The sequence below is a fragment of the Rhinoraja longicauda genome, chromosome 4 (genome assembly GCF_053455715.1).
Source record: "Rhinoraja longicauda isolate Sanriku21f chromosome 4, sRhiLon1.1, whole genome shotgun sequence".
NCBI lineage: Eukaryota > Metazoa > Chordata > Chondrichthyes > Rajiformes > Arhynchobatidae > Rhinoraja > Rhinoraja longicauda.
Genome location: NC_135956.1, coordinates 47,952,368 through 47,965,918, shown reverse-complemented (window position 1 = coordinate 47,965,918; position 13,551 = coordinate 47,952,368). Strand labels below are relative to the sequence as shown.

The window sequence follows — 13,551 nt, the reverse complement described above, 5'->3', positions numbered from 1 at the left end:
ACAAATGGTCTTCAAAACGCTGTTTAATGATAGTCTTTGAGTACACTGTCAGTAGATTTGTTTTCATCAGTGTCAGGATATAATCAAAAAACAGTTCCAATGTGAATCCTGTAATGCACTGCAGTTAACTAAATTTGATATGATACAAAGTTTAGGATCATTATTTCAATATCTATTGTAAATAAATATTAATAAAAATATACATAAGAGGGATATACATAACTAGGGAAAAAAACCTAAAGTTACAGCTGGTAACTGTAGAAGGACATAAACCTTGTACCCGAATTCTTAATATATATTCATTCCATTATAAATTATGCCCAACACCAAATTTTGTAAAATCTACCCATTGTTTAACTTCTTTGTTAATGGGTTAATTTTCAGTTGTACAAGGGTAAATACTTCAGAGGTCCGCTGCTTTGCTGCAGAGGATAGTAGAGTCTGAAAGTTTAGTTTAGTTTAGAGAAACAGGCCCTTCGATCCACTGAGTCTGTGCCGACCAGCGATTCCCGCACATTAACACTATCTTACCTACACACACTAGGGACAATTTATACTTATACCAAGCCAATTAACCTACAAACCTGTACCTCTTTGGAGTGTGGGAGGAAATGGAGGATCTCAGAGAAAACCTACGCGGTCACGGGGCGAACGTACAAACTCCGTAGACAGCACCGTGGTCAGGATCGAAGCCAGGTCTCTGGCACTGCAAGGGCTGTAAGGCAGCTACTCTACCGCTGTGCCACCGTGCCGCTGCACCACTGAAAGGCTGCAAAGCACCAAGACAGAAGACGAGTTGCTGCTCCTCAAGTATACAGTGAGCATTGTTAGAACTGTGCAGGCGGCCACAGGTAGATAGGTCAGTGAGAATCCTTAAGAAGGCAAGTCCAGCGGATCCCCTACCAAACTGGGGAAAATCTGAGTCAATGTGCCCCTTCCAACTGAAAGGGGTAAAAATGTGTTATTTCTATCTTTCTAACCATCAATGTTGTTCAAAAAATGTACACCAAGTTTGCGGTGTGCCGTGTAGCTTTCCCAACGTACCTTCATCCTGTACAAGCTGCTGGTCTGTAAGCTGTTGGCTAAGCCCAGTTTGCTGAGGTCCCGCAACCTGCTCTTGACTCAGGCCTAGCATGGACTGGTGGTCAGCACTGATTGTTGAAGGCTGCTGTAGTTCATTTGGCTGAATCTGAACTTGTGCCTGTCCAGTAGTTGGGTCATTTTGCTGCTCCATAGATGCGACCAAGCCATCATCATCCAGGGGTGATGCCTGCTGTTGTTGCTGCTGTATCTGTTGAGCAAGCTCATACCTGAACAGATTTTAAAAAAATCATGTAGGTGCTACAGGATTGAAAAGAAATGTTTGATATTTGTACATTTGCATTTCTTTCTCAACTATGCCTGGTAGTTATGGTACTAGATTATACAGGATTATGACCCCACAGATTACTTACCGACTCAGACAATAGTTCTAAAACCCTAACTGGTGTACCATAGTTCAGCAAGGAAGGGAATCAGCTTTTCCTAATAAATCTGACCAGCGGGTAACTTTGGACTTGTGCCATGTATAGCTCTGAGGGCAATATCAAATGGGGTATAACTATTGGCTTGCTAATGTTGAGCACATTTCAAGCAACAATTAAAACAACCTTTTATTATACATTTCCTTCTTTGCCATAGCTTTAACTATATCAAATCTTTCCTGTCCATCAAAGCCAAACAGTAAAGGACTTTCATTCACTTGACTGTGACTGCTACATCAAGATAGGATAGGCAGTCTCACCCATTTAATGTACCTCAAATTGTGCAATAAAATAATTGCCTGGGCCACATTGTTCAGTAAATATCATTATCACCCAAATCGGCAGATAAGGGATCCATGTAGCCATTCCAATGCAGCAAGGAAGAAATGCTGTAATGTTGGGCGTGCTGTTTAAAGTGGGATATTGCTTCCAAGCCTCTGACTGGATTCTCAGGTGAACATATAGGACCCACAGACTGCAGATGCCTTTGAGTAAAAAAAAATGTTTGACGGACTTGGCAGCTGTGGAGGGCCTCGACCCGAAGCGGCATCTGCCCATTTTTCTCGACAGATGTTGCCTGACCCACTCAGTTCCTCTAGCAGTTTGTTTTTTGAACATGTATCTGTTTCATCATGAATTCAAAGTAGAACAACAACGTCTTCCTTTGTCTCTCAGCCAACATTAATACCTCCCTTAACACATAATTTGCTCATCGTCTCATTGTTGGTTTGGGACCTTTATGTGTGCATATTAGCCCCAATAGTTGTGATATTGTGAGCTCACAAATGTATTTTATTTTGTTACGTCAACTGAAGGCAGCAAAACATAATTGGTCTCTAACTATCTGAATGTTTCTTGTTGGATAGCTAGATAACTATAGAGACTTTAGATCATGATGCGTAAATACATCTAAGTTTAGACTGATGGAACTTACACTTAAGATTAGACTTATTCATTGCTATGTGTAATACCCAAGTAATACCACCTTGGCTAGGTCTTACACAAGTAATACATTGCTTTAAAGTCAAGATAATTGACTAAGATTTAATGCAAGATGCGGTTTGATTGTCAAGAGGAATTCATTCTGCACTTTACACCAGAGCTGGAAATGCTCAATTCCAATACTAGAACTTGATTACATGTAATCATGTAATTGAGTTAGAGAGCCTGAAGTATAATTCCACTTCCTCCACAAATCAAGTGAAGGGATGGAGGTGGAAGGATGGTGGCACAAAAGTGGATGGACAATACATCAATTCTAATCCTTCTCAGTTGCCTTTCTAAGATAGATGCTTTCTTCAGGTGGGACCTCACGCATTAATGCAAATCAGTGGCATACCGTATTCATGGAAACTCAGCTTCAATGGCACTGGAGTTAAGCAGGATGCTTGGCAGCAGTACCATGATAGATGAATCTTGAACTGAACAAGTCATTTCAAGTAAGGTTTTCAAATCTTTGTGGGGCCAGAAGATTCAACAGTGTTCCTCCAGGACCATGTAAGATATAGATATCTTTGGCCCAAACTCCTTGTAAAGTGCTGTATATCTCAGAACCCCCATCTTGGACTTGATGGAAGAACTACTAAAAAACAATCCTTCCCTCCTCTCTTCACGTTCAACTCTTCCATTATCATTAGGACCTCTTTGGGCCCCGAGAAGTAAACACAGAAGCAGAACTCTTCAAAACACTGCCCTGAGGCAAGGATGTAAATTAAAATTTCAGGTCTGCATGCTCCACCATTAAAATTAATGCTGAACTTCTATATCAAATTCACTTTCTTGCCAGATCCCCTTACTGCTGGATTTTCTTTTAAGCATCAACCCCAGTAATGAACATCTTTAGTAACTGATCACACAAACCACTCTAGAATTCGAAATATTCACGATTCACCTCAGTCTTGAATGGTCTCCTGATGCTAGTCTCCAACCAGTGGAAATAGCCTCCCAGCACCTAACCCATCACAACTAAAATCAGCTCTTTCTCCTTCCTTGTACTTCAATTGAACTGAATGAGCAGAAAAACTCTTTAAAGTTAGAGGAGGACTACTATGCAGAAAGAGTGAAGCTTCAACTGAATGCATGACAAGTGACTTAAAAAGCTCTTACCTATGCGTCTTCATATGCTTTTTACAATTCATGGAGGTCTTGAACGTTTTCTGACAATAGGGGCACATGAAGGGACGCACCTCACTGTGCGTGGACATGTGCCTTTTCAGGCTGCCGTTCGTGGTGAAAGTCCCATCACAAATCAAACATTTGTAGGCCTTGAGGCCAGAATGCGTCCGGATGTGTGACTTAAGGACCCCTGACGAAACAAAGGCTCTGCCACATTGTGAACATTTGAATGGTTTCTCTCCTGTATGTGATCTAAAACAAGAACAAACTAGTCAACACCATCTTACCACAGAAATCAATATCAACAGATGTTACTTTTGACCCTTTCATTTTAGCTTCTGCGATAATAAATACTAAATATAAGATAGTCACCAATTGACTCCAACTGGGAATTCAGGAGAAACTTATTTACCCAGATGGTTGGAATGTGGAATTTGTTACCATGAGCAGTAGTTGAGAATACAACCTTGATGGATTTAAGTGAAATCGAGATAAGCACATGTGTGAGAAAGAAACAGAAGGACAACTGATAGGGTTATATAGCAGTAAAATGGAAAGGGGCTCATGTGGAATATAAACCCATTGGGTAGAATGACACATTTTAGAGGTGCAAGTCTAATACAAGTTCATAATACAAAGGAGATATGCACTCTGACTCTGCATCACAAGCACTTGCTATAACCAATTCAAATTAACAATGTTTTTCTCAGATCTTTGAAGTGCATGGTTGTTCAGAAGTATGTTTCAACAAGAAAGCCTGGCCAAGTGGATCTGTTTTGGGTGTGATTGGCAATTGGAGGGCAAACTGAAAAGTCAATTGCAATAATTTTCCAAGGTAAGTTTGGCATTTTCCTGCACCAACAAATTTACATATTCAAGACAAGAGGAGTTGGGCAGTGTTTTAAATTATAATTTTTTTTGGTTCTGTATTTAAAAAATCCTCACTAATCTATTGCAATTTCATTCATACAACTAAAATGTGTTACAAATAGCATATTTATTCAATGTTTCATCCATTCCAAGTAAAACAAATCAAAAAAATAGCTTACATTAAAATTTATATAAAATCGCCTGATATCTCTGGTGGCCGTGAGTATTCAAAGTTAGTAAAAATAAATGAAAGCATCCAAGAATGGGAGGACAATAAAAGTAAAAAGAGAAATCTGAATTCACAGATCAATACAATGTAGGAGGCCATTCAAACCATTAAGTAGTCATGGCTGTGGAGTTAAACTTCCATAACATCTCCTTTCAAAAGTTATTCATTATTTTGTTTAGTACTGGCCAGAGTTTATACTTTTTTTACTTGAAACATTGGAAACAAAATCTGAGAAATATATTGATTTGCATTATTATGAAAAATATGTGCAGCATGCCATGTGTTAAGTGCAAATGCATTTGTATTTCTATCCTCATCAAGGCAAGCAGATTTAAGAACGGCTTTTAATAGACAGAAAAATTGGGGAAGAGCAGAATAGGTTTAATTGAACAACTTTAGGAGCGGCACAGTGGCCTCAGAGCCAGAGGCCCGGGATCAAACCTGATCTCGGGTGCTGTCTGTGTGGAGTTTGAACGTTCTCCCTGCGACCAGGTGGGTTTCCTCAGGGTGCTCCAGTTTCCTCCTGCATCCCAAAGACTAGGTTAATTGGCATCTGTAAAATTGCCCTTTGCGTGTAGGGAGTGGATCGCAAAGTGGGGTAACATAGAACTAGAATGAACAGGTGATCGATGATCTGCATGTACAGGGTAGGCCAAAGGGTCTGTTTCCATGGTTTATCACTAAATTAAACCCTAAACTCTTCCATAAAACCAGTACAGTTAATCTGGGTTGAATGCCCTCTTGCACTGAATGAATCAATATTGGTGTCAGCTATACAGATTGTAAGCAAACCATCCACATCAACTTCAAGAAGCTTTAAACCACTTCAAACAAATAATATTATTATTCATACCTGATATGTTGCTTAAGATGACTGGATTTTTTAAATCCCTTGTTGCAATATGCACATTTGTATGGCCTATCCCCACCCAGTCCGTCAGTAATGATGCCATTCGCCAGATAATGACTGTACAACTGGCTATTCCGTGGTGTTTGCTGGATGAGGCCTGCAGTAAGGAAAAACATGAAGCTTTGAAATGAACTTAATTTTCATACATTTTGAAAGCTCCGATTACATTCATGGTTTTATTTTGGGCTCAAAGCATAAACCTGCAGAGAAAATTATGAAAGGAATGATGTCACTAAGTCAGACAACAGGTGCTCAACCTGCCACACGACTGGCATTCAGCCATTGTATTAATTTCCCATATTAATTCTTTGGTTGATCCCACAGTATAGCATTATGCAGTTATTACCAGTGAACTACCACCTAATTTCATACTTAAATTGCAGCAAAACAAAATTCTGTAGTAGCATTAAAACAAGAGGTGGTACAAGATCACCAAATGCAGTACCAGGCAATTTCTACTTAAATATTGCAAACAATCTTATATTCCAACAGGATGTTTTTTTGTGCAACTCAACATCAAAATACTATGTTAATATCTTTGCAGAAGTGCAAGTGATCTTCAAACCTAAAACAGCACCCCCTACTGTGATATTTCAACTTACATCAGCTGCACACAGCACATTCAGATTTTGCACCTGTTTGTTAACATTCCAGATTCTGCCTTATTTGAAATTAAAAAATAGAATATACCGGAGGTACCTAGTAGGTTACTGAAAAGGACCAATTGTCGTTGGAAAAGGAACAGCAATGAAAGTCCATTATCAAGCTGAATTTCAAAATGCAAAGCCACATCCTTTCTTTCACTGAGAGGAAAATTTCCCCGAAAATATTATCTTATTTTCTGGGCATCAATAAATTGTAAACAAAAACTGATAGAACTGTACAATTAAGATTTTATGCATTTTAGTTATCTAAATTCATCTCATCGACTAGACAGAAGTTCGGAGTCCTTTAAATCTGGTCTGTCCAGACACCAGAAGTAAAATGGTATCATTCTGAAGCCACGGGTTACCTACATCTACGTCAAGCAGGTGGTCAGCTCGTATTCATTTGTTATATTACAATAGACAACTTCTATCATGCCGATGCTTTAAATGTCTCTCAGTAAGAAGTGCATTGAGGAAAGACTGGGAAAAGAAATGCTCAGAACAGGTTAAAAAACAGGGTTAAGCAGTTTTGAAAGCATCAAAGTAAGTCACAGATTTAAAAAAAAGGTTGTTTTAAATGAAGCAAATAGCAAAGTAAAGGAGCAAGGATTGTGAAGAACAAGGAAGATCACAAGGGATTGTGAAGCCAGCCAGGCAAATATGACCCTCTAGTGTGTAATATATATATATATATATATATATATATATATATATATATATATATATCATAAAAATCAAAAAGACTGCACACCTTTAAGTGTTCCAGATCAACCTTTGTGTAACCCGATGAAATCTGAAGTTCTAAGAACTATCACAAACATACAATAGAGTTTAGCTCTCCTAACACGTTGAGTCAGATTACTCTAGCTGTGGCTGGCAGCTTCAAAAGGAACTGCCTGCATTTTGCCTGATCTGAGATAAGTTCTGTTGTTAAGACCAGGACATGCTGCGTGGCAGATGCTAGTGCATCTCTCATACTCTGCTCCATTGCAAAACCCGATCTGGAGAGCAACATCAGAGCCTGTTGTGCTGAGAGTCCAACACGCTCATCCCAGGCAAACATATCTGGCATATGATCAGATCCGGATGGAGATTACTTGTGTAGAGGTGAGGAGCAAGGTTATTTATTTTTCCATTTAAGTTGTTTCAATGATTTCAATTATTTCTTTGTTTAAAGTTTATAAAACTAAATTAAATCTAAATTTAAAAACAAACAAATAGATTTTGTTTCTTTTACAAAAATTAAAAATTAATGTGCAGCAAACGTAATAATTTCTGGATGTCTTCGAATACCAGAGATGTTTCGCAACTGTTACAAGGGAGAGCTCTGCCCCTAAATTTGTCTTATCTCAGTGTATCTCAGCAGCATCTCAGCAACTTGCTTCCTCACGACCAAGGATACCTCTAGAACACAGTCAATTCAAACTGCTTTATTGCCAGTCCAAAAGCAACCATGGGTCTTAGGTAATTAAATTTAGCTCAGTTTTGCATAGTAATATTCATCCTGTCCGTATCCATCTATCCCTACATCTACGCTATTCACATATGGAACACATTCTCCTGAATATCCTCTCTTTTTAAATGACTATCTTGCAGTGTTCTTTTCTTAAAATTTGAATGTTTTCTCTACATCTACCTTATCAAACTCTTTCAGAATTCTAATTCCATAATCTCCAACAAGTTTTCCCTTGGGTAAGAAGGAACTGCAGATGCGGGTTTAAAACGAAGATAGACAAAAAAAAAGTTGGAGTAACTCAGCGCGACAGGCAGCATCTCTGAAGAAGGGTCTCGACCCGAAACGTCCACCCATTCCTTCTCTCCAGAGATACTGCCTGTCCCGCTGAGTTACTCCAGCTTTTTGTGTCTGTCTTAAATTTTCCTTTGGGCGTCCCTTGTTGGAGAGACCTACAACCTGTTTAACTTCTTCTCAAATTCCTGTTTATTTACGACATTCACCAAAGATTCATTAGTTTTCCGTGCAATAGGGAATAAGAAACATTTAAAATTAACACCATGCTTTAACTGATGATTTGAATTAAGATGATTTATCTTAAGAAAACTGCAACTTTTTTCACTGTTTAATATTTTTCTCAGAAGTGTCAAGATGAAACAACATAAACACCATTGGATGTTACTTTTTGTTTTGTGTACACCAATTAAACCATTTGTTTATTGTTTTACGAACTCTTAAGGGTCTGTCCCAGTTCGGCGATTTTTAAGGCGTCTACAGGCGACTAGGCTTTCGCTGCATGGTCATGAGTAGTCTCCAAAAAGACGTAGTGTTTTTCTGGTCGTCGCTGAAGTTTGTCAAGGCATGACATTTTTCGGCGACTGCTGGCTTGACGCCAAAGAGCGTAGCTTGTCGTCTCCTGACGTAGGCACTGTCATAGGTTGTCGCCAGGTGACTTAGGTTTTCGCCGGGGCTGACGACGGTTATCCACCTTTTATAAGAATTTTGTTTATTTGAACAAAGTAAATTATGGACATATTGACAAAAGATTGATGTTTGAAATTATTGTATTTCAGAGTAGTTTCTCATGGCATCTCAAATATTTTAATTTCATTTATTTTGACCAATAAAACAAACACAAACACAAGCATTGCACTGCATTGAAAAGTGAACTATTTTCATTTATTTTGACCTTGCACTGCATTGGGACTCTTCAGGGACAAGGGCTTCAACCACACAGACCTCTTCTTGGGCTTCTTCTTCCCCATTCTTCTTGTCCTTCTGTCTTGCAGAATTGTAAGCACGAGGGCCGCTGCAAGCAGCAGGCCTTGTTCTTCTTGTAAGAGCAATGCCATCATATGTTGCTCCGTGGCAGTCATGATGCAGAATGATTGGAAACCCTACCCACACCCCTTTGGCGCCAAAATTCCGTGAAATAGCTACAGTTGTCATCAGTTGTGACCGACAGGGTCGCAGCTTGTCGAGGGTGGAGGTAGGTTGACCTCGGTTGTCGTAGCTTGTCGTAGGTGCTGTCGTAGGTGGACGTCCTAAGTCGTGACGACTGGGTCGCCGCTTGTTGGTAGCTTGCCGTCGACTAGGTGGAAGGTTGTGGTAGCTTGTCGTAGACATTGTCGTAGGGGGAGTCCATTTGCCGGTTTTTCGACGGCCTGCTACGACTATGGCAGTCGCCTTAAAAATCTAATTTGCTATTGTACACTATGTATTCATTATGTTGTATTTGCAACATGTTTATGTTACATTGTATGCATTATGTTGCATTTGCTGCCCATTCTCATCAAGTCACAAATAATAAAAAGCTTTACCTGAATCGGTGATGAGGATAGGCTCCTGGAGTGGGATATCAGTTAAAGTGACACTGTTCTTTAAAATCCGCATCTTGGCTGGTTTGCGTGGAAATCGTTTCTTAAGCTGCAAGTTTTTGAAATGTGAAGCAATGTGACTTTTGCGATGCCCTGAGGTCCTGAATTTTTTGTCACAGTGTGGACAGTCAAAAGGTCTGGCTCCTGATCGCAAGAACAGAAGAGCAATAGAAAAATAGAATTGAACGACCTTACAAAATGCAGTATTTGTACAAATAAGGGTGGAGTAAACAAAGTACATTCCCTTTCTAGATACATATTTTATTCTAATAACCTTGTGCATTTTGTGCATTCCAAAATAATTCAATTAAAAAAAAAATCATGATTCTTTGGCTCATTCCAATGGCAGAGGTGGTGAAGATATTGCACAATGTGGAACAAAAATATTCAATTTTTGATCCTCACCGAGTCAGACGTTCTTATCCACCACAAAGCTTCAAAATGGGTGCTTATGCGGGAGATAACTGATATCCCTTCAAGATTCAAAGAGTCTTCCCAAGGCCCAATAATGCCATACTGGAATCATACGTGTTTTTTCAGCCAGATTGACTTCTCCACACTGCACTAAGGAAGGATAAACAAACAGCACCTTCTACCCTCGTTCCTTTGCACATGCATACAGTCCCTGCTGCAAACCAAATTTACTCTGAGAAACTATAGCAACAAAACATAAGGAATTTACAAAACAACTCCAAATTATTTTTTATAAAGCACAAGAGCATGGCTGACCACCCCATCCCAACTTCTTGTAAAGTTTTGTAAATGTTGGTCTGAACATATTAAATGAATACACCGAGCCTATGTTGAGGATTCCTGGGGCTTTCCTGCTTTTTCTCGAAAGGCCTATGCTTGAAGCCAGAGTTAAATGGCTGAAATGAGATTGGAGGTATCAGGCATAGTCCTAAGCACATTTTGCTTGAACTTGTCTTTAAAGGACATCATTGCAATATTTCAAATTGGTGCATGAATCATAAAGATACCTGTGTGTAGCCGAAGGTGCACTTTTAGACTCCCTTGAGTAGAAAACATCTTTGCACACATGGGACATCGGAATTCCTTGATGCCAGTATGAGTCTTCATGTGTGCAGTGAGGGTACTTTTTACAGCAAAAGCTCGGAAGCACTGAGTGCACTTGTAGGGCTTCTCATGAGTATGGATGCGAATATGTCGCACTAGATCGCTGGGCTTTTTGAATTCTTTAGTGCAATATGTACACATGTGCCACCTAATTCCATTCACACGACGGACAGAACCTGAGAATATAAAATAGGAACAGTTAAAGCTAGAATTATTCACAATAAATCTCTCATTGAATATACAAATGCAATATGTACTTCCTCCTCATTGCATCATAGTTTTAAAATCAGAAATTTCATAATTTCCCAAGACAAATCCCATCCCTCATGTTACTGCAATATTTAATATTTTTAATCTAAAGGTTTGCAATTAGTGCACAGTATATTTGTGTGAAACATCGTCTATAACCCCAAAATGCACATCTTCCTCTGATGCAATTAGTGTGGAGAGAAAGATAAGTGTAATTTACTTCAAATAATTAACCTCACACAGAGAAACCACCACATAGCATGGTGGGAATGAAGAAAAACGTCACTATTAGTCATTACTTATTAATATTTTTTAAAACAAGAATCGTTTATTTTTAAATGATACATCAAACCATTTGCTGGTTACATTCCTGCAAGTTTTTTAATTCCATTGTTCGGTACCATGATCCTCAATGTAATATCTACCAAACATCTAAGATTTATAAAGAAGACTTTGATAGAAACATTTGAGGATTATGTAACTGAATATTGGAATCAGAATGCAGTGGAAGAAACTGAACTGCCATTGTTAAAAACACCAAAGAACTATCTATCCTTTTCCCTTTATCCATTCAGCTGACTTTACAAAACCAACCACTGACAAATAACTTCCTGGAATCTGCTGAGAAGTGATTTGCCAAGTAGTAGATCTCCTACATAACATGGACTCCCTCCTAATGTTATCAGTACAAACGGACAGTGCCAAATAATCAGCCCAACTCTACAATCACGCAATTGCTCCATTCTAGAACAACCTAGTCAAGTTATTTCACTATGCTGGATAATTATTTAATGTTTAACAAAAAATTAAATACACACCTTTAAATGCAGGCTTCTACTATCTACCATAACCCATTCAACAGCATTAAAGAAAATAAGGAGTAACACAACTCACACAAAGATAATGTAGCTCTTGGCTCAGTTGTCACTGCAATAGACAATAGGTGCAGGAGGAGGCCATTCGGCCCTTCGAGCCAGCACCGCCATTCAATGTGATCATGGCTGATCATTCTCAATCAGTAAAATGCATTTAACGAATCACACACAAATAGATGATATTTGACTTAATTCAAGATTTAAACTTAGAGTCACAGAGCATGGTAATAGGACCATAGATGCCCATCTTTCTAAATTCCATGTGCCACATTTGGCCCAAATATCCATCTAAACCTATCCTATCCATGTACCTGGCAAAATGTATTTTAAATATTATTATAGTACCTGCCTCAACGATCTCCTCTGGCAGCCCGTTCCATGAACCTACCACCCTGTATGAAACTTGTCTTTGTCAATCATGACATTTTATTCCAAATATGATTTTTGATTCACACATAATCAAGGTTTTTAAAATGACAAAAAGATTTGTGCATAATTCTCCATATCCTAAAATCACACACCACAGGAGATTGTCCTTCAGTCCATTTGTGTTTGTGCCAGTTTGCAGGCAAACCCTACTTTTCCCCAATTGCTCTACAATTATTTTGCACTTCAAGCCTTTACCCAATCACCTTTTGAAAATGGACACAAAAAGCTGGAGTAACTGAGCAGGACAGGCAGCAACTCTGGAGAGAAGGAATGGGTGACGTTTCGGGTCGAGACCCTTCTTCAGTCTGAAGAAGGGTCTTGATCCGAAACGTCACCCATCGAGTCTGAAGAAGGGTCTCGACCCGAAATGTCACTCATTCCTTCTCTCCAGAGATGCTGCCAGTTCTGCTCAGTTACTCCAGCGTTGTGTCTGTCTTCCGCTGAAGCCAGCATCTGCAATTACTTCCTACACATCCTTCGAAAATTATTACTTAATCTTCCTCCACCATTTTAGACAGGACATTCCAAGTCAAAACACAAAGTGACTTTATGCTTTATTTGGTGCTTTCTCAATGGTTATCAACTTATGTCACTGTCAATAGTCATACTTACTCCAGAAAAATTCCATGAACATAATTAGGCATCTCTTACGTACCAAAGGGCTAAAGAGATAGTCCCCCCCCCCCCCCCCATCTTATTCTTACCGGGATACAACATCATTTTTTTCACCACATCCACATTCTCCTTGCCAGACAACTTTTCCAAACGCTGTTGGTGTGGCTGTGGAGCAGAAGGCTGGGTCTGTTGAAGGGGTGTACCCTGTGCATCCTGCGACTGACTTCGGGATAACAAAGCCCTCGGCTGGCCAGACTCCGACTGATGAGCTTGAATGGGAATGGTAGTTAGCCCACTGTTTTCTAAGGCTTGCTGTAATTGAATTTAAAATTTTCTTTTAATAAAATCTATATATTACTAAACCTCTGTTTGTTTGTTTATTTATTTGTTTGATCATGCCTGTGATGGTGCCTTATTTTTGTGCCCCTGTCACACAATAGCGTGACAATTTTAGGACCATCTTACTCACCTTTGGCCTGGGGACACCTTAATCCAGATTTCATTCAAATTGGTCTTATATTTTTAAAGTTAGAGATTTTAAAGTTTAAAAATTACCTTATTAAACTGAAGCTGGCCATGTTCAGCGTATGATGTCACAAATGGACCCGCTGGAGTGACGGCCAATGAGGGACGGGGGGACCACGATGACTGCCGGGGGCGGGACCCGCCAGAGTGACGGCCA

At 39.3% G+C, this 13,551-nt stretch overlaps 1 protein-coding gene across 6 annotated transcripts in view; it reads right to left on the bottom strand.

Annotated features, from left to right (window-relative positions):
• LOC144592745 (zinc finger protein 236) overlaps positions 1-13,551 on the bottom strand; it is a 118,020-nt gene that overhangs the window by 54,308 nt on the left and 50,161 nt on the right. For all 6 annotated transcript variants that reach the window (XR_013547175.1, XM_078397686.1, XM_078397688.1 and 3 more), the window contains exons 9-14: positions 12,959-13,181; positions 10,605-10,877; positions 9,568-9,768; positions 5,591-5,744; positions 3,630-3,890; positions 1,045-1,310 (exon numbers count right to left, since the gene is read on the bottom strand). Coding sequence is in view for 5 of the 6 variants with exons in the window: in XM_078397686.1 (XP_078253812.1) it covers positions 1,045-1,310; positions 3,630-3,890; positions 5,591-5,744; positions 9,568-9,768; positions 10,605-10,877; positions 12,959-13,181 (1,378 nt within the window). In the remaining variant the exon portion in view is untranslated. The remainder of the gene's footprint in view (positions 1-1,044; positions 1,311-3,629; positions 3,891-5,590; positions 5,745-9,567; positions 9,769-10,604; positions 10,878-12,958; positions 13,182-13,551) is intronic.